Here is an 18,664-nt window from a genome sequence, read left to right on the forward strand (position 1 = left end):
CAGCTTGTTCAGGTCATCGTTTTGATCCATTTCAAAGGAGAAGAGCTCGTTTCGCACAATGACGATGCTTGGGAGCAAAAGTACCTGCACAACGCTTGCCAGTAGCCTCCTGTACAACTTGTGACTGTCTGTCGCTGCACTGCTTGAGCCCCGTTCAGCTGAATTGACAAAGTATTCTCATACTTGCAAGCCATGCTCCACTGTTCTGTGCGCATATGCATCCAGGTACCATCAGAAGGTGATCTATGTGTGTGTGTATGTGTGTTGTTTGTTCCTCTCGCCAAAGGAGGGGTATTACCCAGAGATTCGAAGACCACGTGGTGTTAATCCCTAATTACGCTTAACAACAACTCCTTTCGCTTCCTTTGCCACCCGATAAGATAGCTAATTCCCATCTCTCCCGGCGAGATATAGTGAACACTTCGCTTGCGCTACTGTGTATATTTTGAGACTCGCGCTAACATGCCGCCTGTGACTGAGGAGCTGTATCCTAGGCATAGGAGGAGCCGGACTGGTAAGTCGCCCTTGCTCCCTTCGTTCGGTTCTACGGTTTGGTCCGGACATTGCTAATTCCTTAACCAGGCTGTCTGACGTGTCGTAAAGCGAAACACAAGTCAGTTGTACAGATAGATGGGTGGATGGGAGCAGGCTGGAATTTTGGACTGATTGCGAATGCTGTTGCAGATGCGACGAGCAGAAGCCGGTATGCGGAAGGTGCCAAAGGACCGTCAGAATCGTAAGTGGTCCATGTCGTCAAAACATGATGATACTGTATACGTTCCCGAAATTGACCGAGATAGACAGTGCAAATACCCTTCTCCCACCGACGGACCTGCATCCTCCCAAATATCGACGATCTCTAGCTCTGATCATATCACGAACTTCGAAGTTATACCTCATGCAGAGTCATCGATGAGCGCGGTGCAGCGAACTCTGGAGGCTATTCCACCTGCTATCACTCTGGTGGATCTTTTGGCTTTAGCTATTCCTGATAACAAGGAGAGGTCATTGGTACGTTTCTGTGTCTCAAAGCATCCATCGTTGATTCTATACTATACTGATGATTGCATAGCTTCAACATTTCTTATGTTTCGGTAAGCGACCATCTTGTCTCCATCCGGACATTGGCTCATGTTGGTAACGCCGTGTTCAGGTACCGTCAACTTGCATGCCATACCACATCCCAACAAGCCTATACATTGCTTCGACGTCTCGGAGTGTTTTCAGAACAGACGCGGAACTTCAATGGAGAAAGACTCCTTCTTCTTGTCCATCATATCCATCGCTGCGGTTCACAGATCATCCATGTTCTTGCAATTGGAGAAGAAATATCTCCATCAGCCTCCGATAGGCAGATGGGGTGTACCACCTCTCCCCTCCTCGAGCGATCCACCGAATAAAAGTCAGATCGTCTCCCTGAGGAATACCGGCATCTCCTCATCCAAAGCCGCGATTGAATTGGGGAAAATCGCTCTCAATCTGAAACTAGCAACAGCCTCCAACGAAGATGAGAACGGCGTGATCGCGTCTGCTGAACTCAAAAATGTTGCGGATGTGATCTTGACTAGTATAGTGTGCATCTGCATATCTCAAGTGATGCTCGTTAGCAAAGAATGGAAAGAAGCGTATAATCTCGGATTGCAAGTTATCAAATTGAGGGGAGGAGCTTTGAAGATGCTAGAGGAAGCGAAGAATGTATCGTCGGATTCGCTGAATCGGACTAGGACGCTGTTGGAGAATCTGGCTATCATAGACGTTTGGCATTGCCTGGCGTCTGGTGCAGCACCTACTCTACTCGAGAAGGAATTTCAACCTTGGTGGTGAGTGACCTTGCTCTATCGCTGTGGATTTCGACTCCAACAGCTAATCCCCGATGATTTTTAGGTTCGACTTCGCAGATCAGATTGCGGATGCAGAGCATCCAGACTCCTTTCAGTACTTATGCGGCATGGACAGAGGCATGTTGGAAGTGGTAAGTAGGAAGTCCCCAGTGACCATTCTTCATCAACATTGGGATGTCTAAGCTGAACCTTGACGCTCGCCGTGCAGGTCAACCGGGTCAATATACTTGTTCACGAGCACGAAGTCCTCTCCAAACTACCTAATCAGGCTTATATCAATATACATGCCCAGAAAGTCCAAGATATGCTGCTAGAACTGGACATATGGGAAGTCACGATTGGAAGTGCAGACAGACTACCTCGTGTACAGCTGGGCAACCTCATAATAGCTTTCACAATGAGGGTGAGTCCAGTCATTCACTAGTTTTTTTCATGAGATCTATCATTTCTTGTCGTTCAGCGTTCAATCACTGACGGTCTTGTTCTTAACTTGGCAGGTCGTCATCTGCGTAGATCTACTTGGATATTCGCATTCCCATCCGACAGTCCAGACGTATGCTAGCTCAGCATTGACTCACCTCGAAACTTCGAGACGCCAATACACGGTCAACATGCTCGTGCCCACCCTCATAGTCGGGTCGATGATGTACACTGTCGAAGGTAGAGACCAAGCGAAACGAGTGATAGAGGCCTTACGGTCGGATGTCAGTTTCTCATATGATGTTGAAGAGGCTTTACGTATACTCGAGCAGGTGAGCAGTGTTATGTCCATTCGGTTTGGGGACGTTGGCTGATCTCTGAGTCCGATTGATCAAGTTGTACCAGCTTCGAGATCAAGGTGTGATTGATCCGTCGTGGAGACCGCTACTGCAGGACATATTACTGCTTTAATGCCATTTTATAACAATGCTCGGTATCCATAAAGTCTGTTTGTAAATTTGGGCTGGGCAAGGTGTTCGGTTGTATCGCACAATAGAAGTTGTATGATTGAGTATGTACATATCTGCAATTCATTCGACTAGCACAGCAACGCTAGTTCATTTCAAATTTCAAATACTTTGACATCCTCCTCACCGATCCGTCCATACATACTGAACAAGAAAAAAACAGCCAGTATCGTATTGTATTTCCCTAACATCCGATGACATCCCTTCTAAATCCGTGCTGAATAAATCCCGAAGAATCTCCCACAGAATTCCGATCATCCGATTATCTACGCATCCCAGCCCAACGCTCAATCCACAGTCATCTGCCCGGCCCTCATCCGAAAGTCTTTCATAACTCTTATTGGTTGCACTTGATTTTTACCTTTATCTTTGGCCTCTTGACAAAGTACGGAATGAGCTTCAAGCCATGTTGTCCGGAGAAGTCAATCTGGCTCGACTACCATTTTCGTTGGTCACAGCGTGTTGTTCGTCGTAATCAGAGATCGAGTCGGATTTGGCAGCGTGCTTGGTCTGTTGTTGAGCATTCTGCTGGGCGTACATATCGTTCTGTGTCACCCATCCACCACATTATCAGCTTGACTTTCACAGCGAGTGGTTGACCATAATACAGCCAAATGAGGAAGTCATCGGGCTGGTCGCTTACGTGAATATATGTCTCTTGCTGGACGGTGACCTCGAGTTGAGTTGGTTTACGATCGGTCATAGCGTACACCTGAGGAGTCTGTCTCGCCACATTCGACCGTGAACACAGTCGAGGTAATATGAATTAGCTTTCAAATCTCTTGACAACTTCGGCATGGTAGTGGAGCGAAGGGACCGAGCAGAGGGAGACACTCACAACGTGCGATTTCGTGGCATCTTGACTGACCGTAAAGGTGAGTCGGGCGTTTAACGTAAAGAGCAGACCGATGGTGTATGCTTTAGATTGGAGGGCTTGAAACACCGCTCCGAGCAAAGAAGAGGGTGTTTGAGCTGAATGAGCACAGTTCTAATTCAGCTGTGGAGACACTGAAATCGCGAGGTCTTTCAACATTAAAGGTGCCTCACACCACTCGATGACATATGCCATAGCCAAGAAGGTAGGAGGTAATTGCGCTTCGAATGTTAATCTAATCAGTCGAGTGACCAATTTATCGGTGTGAGACCAGCTGATCCACACTCATGTCAGCTTTGTTCATGCTTCTGATCAACGTCGTACGGTGGAGTACGGTGAGAGATTCCGCAATCGTACTCTTCCCTACTCACCCAGATTTGGACTGTAAGAGTCCCCATAAGATACAGATAGCAATCACGACATCCGCTGCGGTGGTGGTAGCTGTCCAAGCTATCAAAATCTCCCGGTCAGAAACATCCACACCGGATCACAAAGTCAAGCGAAGGAAAGGCAAAGGGCAGTACCGTACTCACTGATAAGTGTAGGACCGGATTTGTCGGCACCCAACAAGCTGGGCTGAGAACCGAAAACGATCGTGACTCCAATACCACCGCCAGCACTGATTCACCCTTATATCAGCTGATGAAACAGGTTGTGGCTTGTGAGAGGGCGCGAAACTAACGCAGCAAGGATCAAGGCCTGGTCAAAAACCGCATCATGTCAGTCTGAGATGATAGGGTTCATCGCGGGACACAGTGACGTACCGTGATAAGAGCGTAAATGAATTTGTTTCTTCGGACCAACAGATATGCTACGTGACCCACGAGACATGAGCTTTACTTCCGCCCGTATACAGCTTGGATAGAGAAATAGACTTACCTCTGTACGCGAAGAAGCTTTGTACGACACAAACGCAAAGTACTATAGCAGTCATCAACATGAGTCTCTATGTTGGCCAGCTGAGGGACCGACTGACCATCGAATAAAGGCATGAGAGCCAACCATCGAACTTCCAACCAGGGTCTACGAAATCAGAGGACTGTTATCAGCCGAATTGTTTCTTGCATTAACGGGAATCGCAATCGACTCACAACCAAAGACCATAACAATCGACAAAGAGGTATGACATGTATGCCCAATAATAGCAGGTGATGGCAAAACTCCACAACTGTCACATCACGACCCCACGCGTCAGCATGAAGGACATTTCGAACCAAGCATGAGATTGCAAAATGAGATGAATGACTTACAGAACACCAAAGGACGACTCCTTTTGTCCAGAGCTTATCATCTTTCTGATACCTATCATCCAGTCCCATCCAAACCGATCAGCTTGTCCATGCCATCTGGGATGAGTAGCGAGCCTCGAAAAGATCAAGGTCCAACAAGGTACATGAAGTAAGTGATGAACTGCGGTAACAGAACACCAGCCAAGAACGTGTCGATGATCAACGAAGCCATTTGACATTCTGTGAACAAGTTCAATCGTTAGCTGCAATATCTTTCGCGGGTCGTCGATCAAGTGGACTCACGAAGCATGAATTTCTGTTCGAAGACAACGGATCGGACAAAGTATCAAATCATAAAGTCAGCTTGCATTTCGAGTCGAATGTCAACTAACAGCGATTCCTTTACTGGCCGCGGCATAATCACGAAGAGGACTGGTGCAAAAAGCGAGAGTAGGGAGGGGTGGCGATTGAGAAAAATAGTCTTGGGCCGCTCACAGCATCTTTGGCGAATAAAGCCTTAGCGCCAGCTTCGTCAAAGCCTCCGATCGTGTCGCTGTTGAAAGCGTTGACGTTCATCCTGTGCACCAATCAGATCGGATCAGATCGAGTCGAACACTAGTGCAATTTCGCTATAAATAGGTGGTGTTACCTTTGCTGTCGGTGGTCGGGGCAGGACGACTAACAGGATGAGTGATCGATGTCTTCTGTATTCGAGCCGAGAGGAAGAGAAACACTGACCCTCTTCTAGATAGTCGAAGTGAGATGAGTGGAGGCGAGCTGAGGCAAAGCAAGGTGAAGAGGGGTGAAGAGTCGTGAGGTGTGGCGGAATAAGGTGAGGTGATTGCGGTGAGACGAAGCGAGGTGAGGTGAGGAGCTTGGATGCGGATCTCGAAAGGGAAGAGCAAAGAGCGTTGGGTTGTCTGTCAACTCCTATGGCTGAGTCGTGTCCTTCGCTGCGTCGTGACCTTCGAGTACTGACTTGAATAACGATAATTGGTAAGCGGATTTTCTCTGGATTAGGGATCCACAGAACTTCCTCTTATATGATTTATCATGGATCCCTGTTCTTATCCAGATCTTATTGTTTTCGTTTGATCTCGAAATAAACCGCGACGAATATTGACATGGACGAATCTTGGACTCGCATGGTGTCGTATGGGTGTCAAAGGTCAAAAAAGTTAAAGGACCTAGCATATTTGAATTTCACTACGCCCGTCGCCATGGCCATGATGTATTTACTCGCATATCGATGTTGTCTTTCATCAAGATCTAAAGGCTCGCACCGATACGAATTAGCGGTGATGGTGAGTAAGATCTGGACTTATCGTTCATCATCAAGGCATTAGCGCAGATCTAGGAAAATCAAAATAAGCTTCTTTAGGGTATGTGATTTGTATTGTGATGGAAATTGCGTGGTCGATCATACCTTCACCGAGGTCGATCCCACTCTTGCCGTCGTTGCAGGAGCCATTTCGTTAGTGTTTCTGTCCCTGAAGAAGTACTCGAATTGATAGGATGATAGCAGCTGCTGATATTTCCCTGCTTGCTACGATCCCCAATCCGCATGCGCTGGCGTCGAATGGGTGCTCGGAGCATAATCACCTCGGAGGTATATATGTGAAGGACCAAGGGTTCTGGTAAGTTAGATAGGTGACGATGACCACGAAGACAACAGGATGATGATTTGTTGATGGTAGTCAAGCACATCTGTACCGCCTAAGTCAGTTCCCTAGATATGATACCTCGCACGGATCAATCAACTCAAAGGGATCTGATGTTCACGGGTAGAGTAGAGTGGGGAAGGATCGTCCAGCCTGACATTTTCTTTCCGTAGTACAGATGGTTGATATTTTTTCACCGTTGGTCGACTACGCTCCAGGCTAGATTAGCCCTTGGTCAAAACTGGTGTTCGCGACGTCGATTTTGGAGCGTCCTTTCGGAGAAATAATCAAATCAGTACGACTAGCAGTTTCCAGAGACCGCTGCGCCCCGAACAGGGATGTTTAGCGCATCAGCCTAGTCCCTACTTGTACTGATCGATCTTAGAACTTGAATCTTGGTATATGTTTAGACGTCGTTCCTGAATTTGGTACCGCCGGCTCAAGCGTTTATCACCTAAAGCGAATAGAATAGACTGGTGATGGAAAGCGAGTTTGACTCCGCTAGTGGAGCTAACAAAACGATAGCAACGGTCTGACGAAATTACCATTATATAGTTCATGATAATACGATATTTTCGATCTTGTTGAATAGGATAGGTATGAAAGTCGTCGCTAAGAGACCGATCCCAGAGTAGACTCCAACCTTTGTGAGAACTGCGAAGTGTCAAGTGTCAAAGGGGATCAGCACATGGCTACATCCGGGATTTGCGGACCACTGAGAAGACGAGGGAACAATCGATATCTCCGTATGCTGTCGTCTGATCAGAGAGGATAAAGAAGATGTGACCGAGCATTATATCGATGCCTGATCAGATCAAATCTTACCCACCTTCAGCATCGTATTTCGACCTATCGCCTTTCCTCTTATTGACCCTAATCAAAAACCTAATCTCCTCATCCTTCCTCTTTTTCTCTTCCTCTTCCTTATCCTTCTCCTCTTCTTCCCGAGTCCTCTGACGGACACCATTGGTTGAAGGAGCTTGAAGGAATGCAGAAGACGATTTAGAAGGGTGCCCATTCATACTGAGCACCGGGGAATCAACGGGAGAGGTCGAGAAAGATGAATTTTCGTTTGTGCCAATCTGCAGGTCGACGACCGAGGGTATTTGTCTGAACGCTAGCTTCTGAGGAACTTGCTTGTAATCCCTGCACATGCGCCAAGTTCAGCTACTCGCCATCAGGCAACAGTTGTCATAGATATAGACTTACGTAGCAGCCTTGTAGAACCTTCTCGTAGGCAGATCTTCTCCTGATACCTTCGAAAATGTCCTGAATATTGGAGGTAAGATACGCAGAAGTGTTGTTTTAGCTATCAATCGCCAAGCAAACATGATTCCCAGCCCTGACGGTATAAGGATAGTGATCAGCGCTTATCTTAGCTTGGCGGACTCATCTCCATACATACCAAGTATCAGCCTGAATGCAATTACCGTAATACCCTGAAGAGGACCCGATTGATATGATTGCCGTTGAACGACAGAGGGGATAGCTTCACCGCTGATGACGCCCCACCAATGACCGACGAACGATCCGAGGATGACCGCCAAGACGGCAATGGCATCTTCGAAACAAGGACAATCGTCTAATGGTTCCGGGTGATAGTGTACCATTCCCAGGGTCAGGGGGATTGAGATAGCAGGTACTAAGTACGTGAACGGAAGATCAGCAAGGACAGCATAGAAGTGTGCGGACGACAGCTTACCTAGCCATGTACCGGTATTGACCCAAGCTTCAGTCTGGGCGCCCACGATCACCCACAACAGCCAGCACGCAGCGCCCATCAGACTGCCTCCGATGATGTCGGCTATGACAGATTCAAATTACATCAATGATCGCCGAGGGTGCGAGATTGCGGAGTGATGGTGCTTACCTGTAGAATGCATTCCGGTGTACAGTCTTCCGCCTACTACGCTCGCAGCGTATACGAACAAAACTACGGTGATGATCAGCGGAGCATTCTACCTAGGGTCGAGGGAATCGTTTCTCACAAGCCCATCCTGCCATAACGGCACTAGAGCCTACTTGATGCCGCAACTCGTATAGCCATCCGCCGAAGAACAGCGCTATGCTGACAGAATTCGTTGAATGGGATGAAGGAAAGCCTGGGTTGTATGATCTACTTCAGCACTAGATTATGTGAGACACCGAAGAATTTGAATAAGGACACGCACCATATTCGTGATGATGTGTACTCATACCTGCGTATGTCTTCAGCTAAAAGTACGAGGAACCATCTACAGATAGTCACTCACTTAATCTGATGACAGGCGGACTATATGGTCTAGGCGTACACACTAGATCTTTTGCAAAGGACGAGATGTGTATGCCCATACCTACGACGTAGAGCAGTCTACAAGGAACATTGTCTGTAAGCTCAGCTGCATGCACTGAAGCCGATCTCCGTGGCAATGGATCCCACTTACCCTCGGGCTTTCACCGGGAACCCGAAGAAGAATAGGACGGGTAAGAACGTCATGAAGAACGTATGGGCTACAACGTAAGTACCAAATCAGCTCCGTTCTCACTTTGCCTGGATCTTCACGGTTGAGGGTCACAGGTGAACATGTTGGAACTGCAAGGTTGACTTACTACCGAAGATAGCCGTCCAATAAAAGAACTTATCCCTGCCCTCAGTCCTGACACGGACTTGCCAATCCGCCATCCAGTCCTTCTCCTCCCTCAGTCTTTTGACCAGATACCGCCTTAGCCAAGCTCTCCATCTCGGTAGGTATCTATCGTAAATCTCATCAGGTTGACATCCTGGTTCCCACTCTCTTCTGAGCTTCGAGTCTGCTTCAGGAGAGTGCTGGAATACAGCCGTTTCCGAAGCTGGGATACGCTTCGACAATTCGCCATGCGAAAGAACGCTGGTAGATATCGAGGCTGACATGTTGGAATTTGCTCCCCCTAGCTGACGGTCATTGTAGGTGATGGTGATAGGACGAATGTAGGACGAGATTAGGTAGAGTGAGACTACATCATCCAAGGGCAGGTCGGTATTCTGCTATCTTTTTGATTTTGGCGCATGTAGTCATGTAGAGTCATGTAGTCATGTAGTCGAGGTTCAAAGCGCGTTGCCCCGCGTTTGTTACTCGTGGTATCTAATCAAGGCGAATATCAGGCTCCTGTTTTTTGGTATGGGTTGTAATTATCAGGTACACACCATGCTCGTTCGCAGCCTCCACGTTCAAGGTTCACCGACCACAGCAGTATTCTCAAACTAGATGTATTTCAGCGTAGACCGACAGAGGTGATCATATCACACTAAGCCATAGCGAGAACATTGTGCAAGATGTCGGAGACATATGCCTCGATAAAAGTGAGCAATAGAAGCCTCTCCGTTATTCTGACGCATTATACAAACGAACGCTGATCACCGATACCATTTCGCGCTTCAGTCTCTCCATTCATCCCTTCCGGCATTTCAAGCACCTATATCACTCTCTCTGCTTCCCAGTATAGCACTCGTATCCTTACTTGCCTTCTTCGCTCTGACCTTCCTCTTCACCACGTGAGTCATTGCTCCTGGCACATCTGCATCGCACATCATCACGAGCTGATATCATTCATGTCAACAATGCAGATTACCAAAATCAAAGATCCCCATCGCGGAGTTGTCGACCGCCCTCATAGCCTCAGCATTAGCAGGAGGAGGGATAGTAGCATTGTTCTGTACGCTGGGCGTCTATGTGTAGCCCGTCAGTATGGGACGAAAGGACAAGAGGAATGGGAGATTACCTGATTTGAGACTGAGGTCTATTTGTAAGATACCACCCATGTAATCTATTTGACTCACCGCTTTCAAGACAATCGCATATATCGGTGTAGCATTGAGCATGAGGTCCTTCCTATTCACAATGAATGATACTAGATTACTGATCTTGAAGAAAGGCATATATCTATATGATCAAAATTCCGCAATTTAGTCGGTGATATCTAATATTATTTTCCCTCATCCTCTTGATCCTCCTTTCTCTTGTCATCAAAGCATTCCTTCACCCGACTACCGACTGTGGAGAGCTTCATGCCAAACCGCACAGCAGTGTCGAGGATTCCCGCGCCATATCCACCCATCTTGGCCGATTGGCACGTTGCGAAAACTCCCTTCGCGACCACTGGATGGATGAACGATTGCGCAGCTGACGCGAGAGTGCCTACAGTAACATGTCAAACGCCAGCTCACGACCTGACGGACGGAGAAAACCTCGACAAAGTATGTACTTTACTCACTTGCAGCAGGACCGATTGGCGTGAATCCCAACATACCTAATACCGGACCCCATACAAGGCTAGGAGCGAAAAATACCACCCCGTTGATAACGTGAAAAGCGGTCTGATAGGGATGTTCCTTGATATAATCTTTGACCTGTTCGGGTAGGTCTTTGAACTTCATGGTGATCCATTCTTCCATGTCCTCGATCGCTTCTTTCTGTTCGTGGTGAATGTACTTGTTTCTGCGCATTTCGATTTGATCTCTTCTGGTAAGTCGTCGAATCGCATTTGAGTCTGGACATCGCAATGCTCTGTCCCACCGATTCCACCAATTGAAGAATCGACAGTATTAGGGCTTAAGGTATCGGGTTCTGATATGTCTGAGAGCTGCTGGATAGATGGTTCCATCCAACAGATCGAGAGCGAAGATAGCGCTAGCTTGTAGCGCTAAGAAAGGGAGTATAGTGAAGGCTTTCATGATGTTCCCTTACCCTTGCCGATGTGATTGTCCCTCAATTCGGTGATCAAGTGAGCAGAGAAGGAGTTAACAATGTTGTCAAAAGGATAAGCTGCACTAATATATATGTACATGTAGATTCCCCCTTGTGTGGGATGCGATAGATCTGTGTGATCGATGTGATGATGGCACGTGTCTTGGGCGTTGTTGGGAGGGAAGTTCTTTTTTTCTTCCTCTGCATGAGGTTACTGCGTCATTGAGACATCGACACACAAATCCCACTCCCCCCATTTCACTGACACTGGCAATTGACCATCGTGCTTGTTTGAAGGGAGTCTCGACAACATCCCATGTTCAACACTTTTGCCACACTGGATCCATCTTCACTCTTTGACTGTTCCCTGCAATCTTCTTCGAGCAGCTATTTCTACATCTAAACAATCAATCTCACATTACCCAACATATTTTTGATTAGCTCTCACATAATGTCGATCCCCGAGATTTTGCAAGCTGGAGCCATGATCGCCCTCCAATACGCCAAAGAACATCCTTATCAGACAGCTGCACTCGCCGGATGTGGGGTTATAGCTGGCTTTCCCGCTCTTGTGTCTCGTCCAGCTCTGACCGTAATGGGCTTCACAAGAGGTGGTGAACGTAAAAGTGAGTCATTTGATCGAAGTCACCCTGACCAACTTTACCAAATGTAAAAGATAGCGCGCTGACGAGATGCTCGTATACTGTCAGAATCGCGTGCTGCTAAGGCCCATAGGAAAAACGGACCTGTCGTTAAACGTAGTGAACATGCCGATCTTCAAAGTGCTGGTGCTGCCCCCCAAAAACCTGCCGCTAAGAGGATCAATGCTAGGATCCAGGCTGTAGCCGCTGCAGCAGGTGCTGTCGGTATCGCTGGGAGTGTCTGGACGTACTTGAAGGAATAGGGAAAGGCTAAATCGTACATGGTAGCGGATTTCAAGGCCCAAAAAACCCACGATAAGAAGCTGACGAGATGTTAATCAGATTTCCTTCAGACCCGTCTCGAAGGGCTATGAGCTACCAGTACCGGTAGGATAGGTTATATGGTGCTTGGTGCAGGACGGAATGGTGTGCGTCATCAAAGTCGGGTTGAAAACATATGATGCTTGCACGATGTAGCTGCAATCTATGCAATTACTGTACTGGTCTTTCTGGTTCGAATTCCTGTCTTTTCGCAAGGATGGTGACTAAAAACACAGTAGTCCGGATTCTTGCGGAACCGAATGTGCTTCTCGCAGCCATGCAGGTTTTCCCCTTCTTCTTGACTGATCGATCCTTTTGGGCTGCATGATTCCCACTGCCCTTGAAGCTGCATGATATCAGAGAGTCTTGATCTGCATCGAAATACATGCGTAGAAACGATTACACTACCTTGCAGCCCAGTCAGAGCTTGGCTCTTGCCTCAGTCTTCGAGCATCTCTTAATCACGTTCGATCCACTGGAGAGACTGGTAGCTGCCTGCGCAAGCCCATTGACATATGTCACTCCTGCTCCTCCAGCTGCTGCACTCTGACCGATGGCGAAGAGACTCCCAGCGGGGACATTGCCAATTCCTGATTGGATCATGGATGCGAGTGAAGCTAAATTCACATTCATTCACAATTAGCCATGTCCGTACACTGATCATCTAGAGGACATTCAGGAACACAGAAGCATTCACCTCTTCGTACCCCTTCAGAAGTCAGTCCAATAATTTGCAAAGCTGGTCCAGTGACCAGACCAGGACAAACGACTATCACTCCTGAGCCGATGATTACAGCCGTCTGATAAGGGTGTTCTTTCGCATATTCAATCGCAGCTTTCCCGCACTGTTGAACGTATTCCTTCGCTTGGTCTTGTTTGTCCGCCCAATTGATAGATGAGATGGCCTGATGAAGAGCTTTCGCAGCTGGGACTGTAACCACTGCAGCTGGGGTGAATGGGTCAAGGTGATTGGATTTCTTTCCAGATGCTTCGGACATAGCTGTGGTGGTTTTTGAATTTGGTAGAAGTGATAGGGATAGTCTGGAGAATTTTTTTTTGGGGGAAAGATCGGTGGCAAGAAAAGAAAAGGAGAAGGATAGGAAAGGGAATGAAATAATAAGGTCGTGTCATATATGCACTTGCCTTTCCCTGTGAGTATACGTTCTCACTGTGTATGCATACACGCTTATATATGCTTTGCTTCTCGACGATTGTATGTATGGTCTAGAACTTGCTCAGGCGATGACACTGGGATTTGCCACGTTTGGCTGCAATTTCACGTTAGAGCCACACACGGTGAGGTGAACGCGTCGTCTCAGTCTTTTCTGGAGGTCAAAAGTTCACCAGACTTTCGCATTTTTCGCTTGTGCTCGTACTCATTCGACCACGACTGAGTTTACGATAGCTGATCGTCTACGCAATGCGTTTGATAACATGCTTGCTACTCCTGCTTGCGACAGCAGCGAGTGTCATTGCGTGAGTGCTCGGGTCCCCCCGTATCCTTCAACCGTTCCCTTTGGCTGAACCTTCCGATAATCGAACAGATGGTCAAAAGAGGATTATGAGATCTTCGACCTTGTCAGTGCCCTCGAAGCTGCTGAAGGTGAGTCATGACATTCGACTACGTCTGGAGCTACCAAGACCATCGGTAGTAGGAGTCAGAGTACTGACATGTACGTGAATTTCAGGCAAAGGTATCGACTTCTATAAACATGTCGGAGTCGAGTCTTCAGCTACTACCTCTGAGATCAACAAAGCATACAGGAAAAAGTCCTTGGAGCTTCAGTAAGTCATCTTCCTTCTTAACAGTCCTTCATCGTTAGACTGTTGGCTGACGGTGCAGTTTCACAGCCCCGATAAGAACCCTGGCGTGAAGAATATACAAGAACGATTCGCTAGATTGGGTGTAATTGCGCAAATCCTAAGATCGCCCGAGGGTAGGGAGAGGTATAATGTGAGTGTGTGATCCATGTCTCGTCTGACCAATGGCTCTCCCTGTCACCGGCGGTGTGAAGAAGCAGTTTCCGCGCTATTTCATCGACATGCTGCTAGGACTGTTATCGTTGATCAGAGCACAAAAGCTGATTGCGAAGGGCTTGCCATACGATATAGTTCTTCTACAAAAACGGTGTACCTAAATGGCGAGGAACAGGATACTACTACTCTCGATACCGACCGACTCTCTCACATACCTTGATTTTCCTCGTCCTGTTAAGTTCGGCTTTTCATTACCTGGTACTCAACCTGAATTATAGGAAACATCAGAGAAGGATCGATTATTTTCAAAATGCAGCTAGGAGCTCGGCCGGTGTCTTGGGCGTTACGTCCGCCCAGAATGGCGAGAAGGTGACCGTACCTGTCCAAGGTCGAAGGAGGAAAGTCAGGGTGCCGATGGTGGAAGGAAGTGATCAGGGTGGGACATTGGAATTGGTCGTTGTTGGGAATGATGTTTTCATCGTGAGTAGTTATATCTCGCATATCAATTCGGCACTATCCCATCGTTTTTCGGCACCAGTTGGTTGTGCACATCAAACAAGGCTAGGATCGGCGCGATCAATCCTCGAACGCGGTCGGATGAGATGGTGGAGACCCAAAACGTTGCGCATGAACAGCAGCGGAGGGCTCTACTACAATGATCGGACAGATTGAATCTGTGTGATGACCAGAATATCGCTGATACAATACCCCGTTTCGCAGCCCCATGGCGATGGCACGCTCGAACCGATATCCGGTCTGGCTCATCCCCCTTCCATCTCCAAAACATGGTTTTTCTCCCTCATTCTCTCTTTGTACGTGAAAGGCCTCGATAGACTCCCACCATCAGTGCAAGATTCCATTCCAGCATTCTTGCAACCTAGAGAATCCCTTGGATCGGATTTACTGTTAGACGAGGAGGAGGAGCCGGAAGAGGGCGAATCGGCTCTCGATACGCCTACCCCGTCGAACAGAGCTGCAAGGCGATTGCAGGGTAAGAAGTCGAGAAGCACTACTGCTATGCCGAGAGACTCGCCAGCTACTACTGAGCTCGAGTCAGGCGATGAAGATGGCAAGGGTGAGAAGAAGAAGAAATTGGCTGGCGGGAAGGCGGGTGCGGCGAGAAGGAGAAAGATGGGATTGAAGAAGTAAGCATTGGTATACAAGCATTATGCATTGCCGAATCACTATGCCGAAACGCGCTATATGACATGTTCCGGTTGCTATCTATATTCTGTGCATCATCAGCTGAAAGAAATCGTTGGCGGTCGCACCTGGAGGGCAGGTTCGTCGTTGCCGTTCTAAGCTGCTGACAATTCAGTGTCATGTCGATCCTGCTTGCGAATCTGCCTATACAAGCAAGCACTGCCTTTTCGGATCTGGGTACCGCGTCATACCTGTCCCGTCGCTTCCCATAGTCTGTGCGAGCTCCACTTTAAGCTCTCACGAAGACGTGAAGAGCTGATTTGACGAGCTGATTCGTTTGTCAAAACCCCACCATAGATTCGTTCGTGCTCCGAGAGCTGGCATGAGCTTTGTCACCCGTCCACATATGTTGCACCCAGCGTGATGTTCGCTGAGCCTCGATATGACGGACGCGCACAGCGCTTGCTACAGCTACCACCGACCTCTCGCGATGTTCACCTAGGCGCAGAAGGACACTTCTGCAGGTATTTAAAGTTATTAGATATTTGGTAAATCTGTTTCTTTTCTCCGTGATCTCGTCACCGTTAACGTAACCCGTTTTGATACCGCTCGAGCATATCGTACATGTCGTCAATATCGTCATTGAGTGCCGAGATGTTGATCAGCGTTCTATCCATTGGGAAACATCATCACAAAGTAATTGGTCATGACGCCAATGCCAACGCCAACGCCAATGCCAATGCTAATGCCTGACAAGTCGATCAACTGACTTGACTAGTATGGGCCGTAGTGTTTCTACTGATGGCTCAGGCTACGATGTGTCCGTGTGTCCTCGCCGAAGATCTATATTGTCGGCAGAGCATTAACGTTTAACCGAATCTGATGCTCTCGTGATGGCGCCAGGGATACAACGCCTCATCCCGTTCACTATACTGCGATGTGTTCACTGTATAAGATCGATGATATTCACTTTACCTTGACTCGCTCCGATCAAGCATTATGACGATTGGACTGGACTCTTCGGACGGCCGGTTTAAGCGAGGTTTGGACGGGAGAGACGGGATCACTACCTACCGCAGCTCGTTCGAAGGCCACGACAACGCTCCACATCATCGAGGCGAGTACTTGTTTGTTGCAGCTCAACGCAGTAAGAGACGCTTGCGCATTCTCTAGGGAATTCCATTGGAATCTATGACGATCAGAGTCGTACTACGACTACTTGCGGTTATGGCTTGAAGACCGAGAAGACGATCGCCTAACGGCATGAAGCAGATCTGGCTGGAAATAAGCGGTGGCCAAGAGGGCATGCCGCACAGTTGAGCCGCCTCGAATGTCGAACGTCTAAGAAAATATAGCCGCAAAAGCTTTCACTCAACTGGTAGCGCCATGTCCAAAGCAGCTGGAGGAGTAACAGGAATCACGTTCCAAGTGTTTCCAGTTGCGAGTTGTTTCGAAGAGCCATAGTTGCGGGATGTGTCAAAGAGCAAAGCTCCCTTTCAATCCGAGCGCGCTGCACCAATGGCCCATTAGGCATTTCACGAGACATTTATAGACTGAAAGCTGAGGACGAATGCATGAATGACGCTGACGCCTCAATATGAAAGACTCAGGGATCTACATGAAAGACTCAGGGATCTACATGTTTGCACACTTAAAAGAGGAGGACACACACCCTAATTAATGACCAATTCGAACAAGAATTTTCCGATCATCCACCCAGAAAGAGGGGGGCGCGCCGCAGGGCGGGAAAAGCGGAAGGAAAAAAGGAAATTTATGGGATTTATGAAAATCTGGAACCGAAGTGCCTTGGTTTATTACCATAATTGTTTAAATATCCGATGCGATTCGCCAGTGAGCTTAAATACACTGATCAGCGCGCGCAAGCTCATTCATTTGAGACAAATGATGTCTTACAACCATATGGTGTTCTCCATTCGAACCCCTCTTTTCATCCATGCGTCTCTCCGATTCTTTCACTTATGCCTACGAAGCCCTCCGTCACTCCTTGAGGCGGGTTTAACATGAGAAATTGATCACCGATATGGATAATCTGGTACACAGTCGTCCTGTGATTTGATCAATTACCGAGCCGCCGTGCGATGGTATTATGTCTCGTCTCATAATTTGTGTCGGCACGTCACGTCATGATCGGAAGATATATGAAAAGGCAACGAATCGTCTTCGTGACCCCCCAGCCCAACGGTCCCTCTCTCTCTCTCTTGCTAGTGTGCTCACTTCCCCACATACTGCCATTTCGCCCCGAGGAATGCGCAAGCATCTGAATATTCTGAGTTTCTGATGTCTCGGAAGAACAGTATGATGGCGTTCCTAAGTATCGGGATGTCCTAAAGCTTGGAAGCCTGCTGCACGGGTTGTCCGTTTTCTGGATATTTCCGCCTAGACATCCGAGAGAACATGAGAGAACCTTCGGACAGGATTTGCCCTTCCGCCTTTTTTGCCACCTCGAATATAAAGTCCCCGTAAACACATGTCTCATTACCAGTCTTTTGTGGGTTTTCCCTCTCACTTAGTCACCGATCCCATTCGATACACCTCGATTCGGATTCGATAGTGCAGTACAGCACATTCCACCTACATGCATTACCTAAGCTACGAAAACTTTTTTCCGTTGCATAACTGACAAGACTTTATGGATATATGTATCGATGCCGATCCGCGCTAAAAACCAACTATCTCGTCATCGTCACTTTCTGATCCTTCTTCTTCTTCTTCTTCTTCTTTCCCAACTTGATCCACTTCACACTCTTAATCGACAACATTACTTCCATTTAACCAAGTTGCATCGCTTTTCGAATCTCGCAGTTCAAGGTACACGAGGTCAAAAAAACATCCGACGTACTGTTATCAAGCTTTTTTCAGAGATCCGGAACACTGGGAGAGCTCGGAGGAATTCATCAGTTTGTACTGTAATCAGGAACTACGCTAGTGGATTTATTTGTGGTTTAGCGTTGAAATAGATCCTTTTATACTTTTCGATCCTCTCGCTCCTCCACACTCAACTGTCCAAGTCTTTCGGACTTTTCAAGAAGAACCAAGCTACAACCCTATACTTATCAATTTCGCTCATGGTAACGCCAGGAAGATATAGCTATCCCGAAGAGATCTGATTATCTGGCAGCAGACACCGTTGGAAAGGGATTTGTTTAATGAAATCGAATCGAATTCCAATCCCGCAAAATTACCCCAATATTTAGGGTAATCCGAAGACACACCTCGCGCATATTCCTCCGTCAAGTCACCATATCGATAAACTTTTTCTCTTGATCAGAAGTCAAAACGAAAAATCAACCCGATATATCCCTAACG

The 18,664-nt window shown here is 47.5% G+C and overlaps 8 protein-coding genes across 8 annotated transcripts; 4 read left to right on the forward strand and 4 right to left on the reverse strand.

Moving 5' to 3' along the window:
* Positions 1 to 462: 462 nt before the first annotated feature.
* Positions 463 to 2,732, forward strand: I303_106705 (uncharacterized protein; the record flags this gene model as incomplete). Its single annotated transcript, XM_065969420.1, has 10 exons — positions 463 to 514; positions 583 to 613; positions 685 to 736; positions 805 to 1,011; positions 1,073 to 1,094; positions 1,154 to 1,820; positions 1,885 to 1,972; positions 2,050 to 2,244; positions 2,339 to 2,593; positions 2,658 to 2,732. The coding sequence occupies 10 exons, from the start codon at positions 463 to 465 to the stop codon at positions 2,730 to 2,732; spliced, it is 1,644 nt and encodes a 547-aa protein (XP_065825492.1).
* Positions 2,733 to 3,187: 455 nt separating this feature from the next.
* Positions 3,188 to 5,467, reverse strand: I303_106706 (uncharacterized protein; the record flags this gene model as incomplete). The annotated part of the gene is made up of 15 exons (XM_018411907.1): positions 3,188 to 3,334; positions 3,432 to 3,509; positions 3,627 to 3,760; positions 3,836 to 3,936; positions 4,034 to 4,112; positions 4,196 to 4,281; positions 4,345 to 4,361; positions 4,427 to 4,473; positions 4,542 to 4,583; positions 4,639 to 4,685; positions 4,754 to 4,830; positions 4,913 to 4,964; positions 5,056 to 5,131; positions 5,195 to 5,207; positions 5,387 to 5,467. 15 exons carry the CDS (start codon positions 5,465 to 5,467, stop codon positions 3,188 to 3,190), a joined length of 1,077 nt encoding a protein of 358 aa, XP_018259108.1.
* Positions 5,468 to 7,108: 1,641 nt separating this feature from the next.
* Positions 7,109 to 9,442, reverse strand: I303_106707 (uncharacterized protein; the record flags this gene model as incomplete). Its single annotated transcript, XM_065969421.1, has 11 exons — positions 7,109 to 7,206; positions 7,382 to 7,698; positions 7,762 to 7,894; positions 7,958 to 8,194; positions 8,255 to 8,356; positions 8,423 to 8,485; positions 8,541 to 8,654; positions 8,724 to 8,750; positions 8,805 to 8,902; positions 8,976 to 9,042; positions 9,142 to 9,442. 11 exons carry the CDS (start codon positions 9,440 to 9,442, stop codon positions 7,109 to 7,111), a joined length of 1,557 nt encoding a protein of 518 aa, XP_065825493.1.
* Positions 9,443 to 9,844: 402 nt separating this feature from the next.
* I303_106708 (uncharacterized protein) lies at positions 9,845 to 10,247 on the forward strand (the record flags this gene model as incomplete). Its single annotated transcript, XM_018411905.1, has 3 exons — positions 9,845 to 9,871; positions 9,951 to 10,063; positions 10,136 to 10,247. The coding sequence occupies 3 exons, from the start codon at positions 9,845 to 9,847 to the stop codon at positions 10,245 to 10,247; spliced, it is 252 nt and encodes an 83-aa protein (XP_018259106.1).
* A 247-nt stretch (positions 10,248 to 10,494) lies between these two features.
* Positions 10,495 to 11,014, reverse strand: I303_106709 (uncharacterized protein; the record flags this gene model as incomplete). The annotated part of the gene is made up of 2 exons (XM_018411904.1): positions 10,495 to 10,706; positions 10,783 to 11,014. 2 exons carry the CDS (start codon positions 11,012 to 11,014, stop codon positions 10,495 to 10,497), a joined length of 444 nt encoding a protein of 147 aa, XP_018259105.1.
* Positions 11,015 to 11,706: 692 nt separating this feature from the next.
* I303_106710 (uncharacterized protein) lies at positions 11,707 to 12,159 on the forward strand (the record flags this gene model as incomplete). The annotated part of the gene is made up of 2 exons (XM_018411903.1): positions 11,707 to 11,881; positions 11,966 to 12,159. The coding sequence occupies 2 exons, from the start codon at positions 11,707 to 11,709 to the stop codon at positions 12,157 to 12,159; spliced, it is 369 nt and encodes a 122-aa protein (XP_018259104.1).
* A 478-nt stretch (positions 12,160 to 12,637) lies between these two features.
* I303_106711 (uncharacterized protein) lies at positions 12,638 to 13,215 on the reverse strand (the record flags this gene model as incomplete). The annotated part of the gene is made up of 2 exons (XM_018411902.1): positions 12,638 to 12,834; positions 12,915 to 13,215. The coding sequence occupies 2 exons, from the start codon at positions 13,213 to 13,215 to the stop codon at positions 12,638 to 12,640; spliced, it is 498 nt and encodes a 165-aa protein (XP_018259103.1).
* A 422-nt stretch (positions 13,216 to 13,637) lies between these two features.
* Positions 13,638 to 15,343, forward strand: I303_106712 (uncharacterized protein; the record flags this gene model as incomplete). The annotated part of the gene is made up of 6 exons (XM_018411901.1): positions 13,638 to 13,693; positions 13,762 to 13,820; positions 13,906 to 14,002; positions 14,069 to 14,171; positions 14,330 to 14,674; positions 14,915 to 15,343. The coding sequence occupies 6 exons, from the start codon at positions 13,638 to 13,640 to the stop codon at positions 15,341 to 15,343; spliced, it is 1,089 nt and encodes a 362-aa protein (XP_018259102.1).
* Positions 15,344 to 18,664: the final 3,321 nt, after the last annotated feature.

The sequence above is a fragment of the Kwoniella dejecticola genome, chromosome 8, assembly GCF_000512565.2.
Source record: "Kwoniella dejecticola CBS 10117 chromosome 8, complete sequence".
In the NCBI taxonomy this organism is placed as follows: domain Eukaryota; kingdom Fungi; phylum Basidiomycota; class Tremellomycetes; order Tremellales; family Cryptococcaceae; genus Kwoniella; species Kwoniella dejecticola.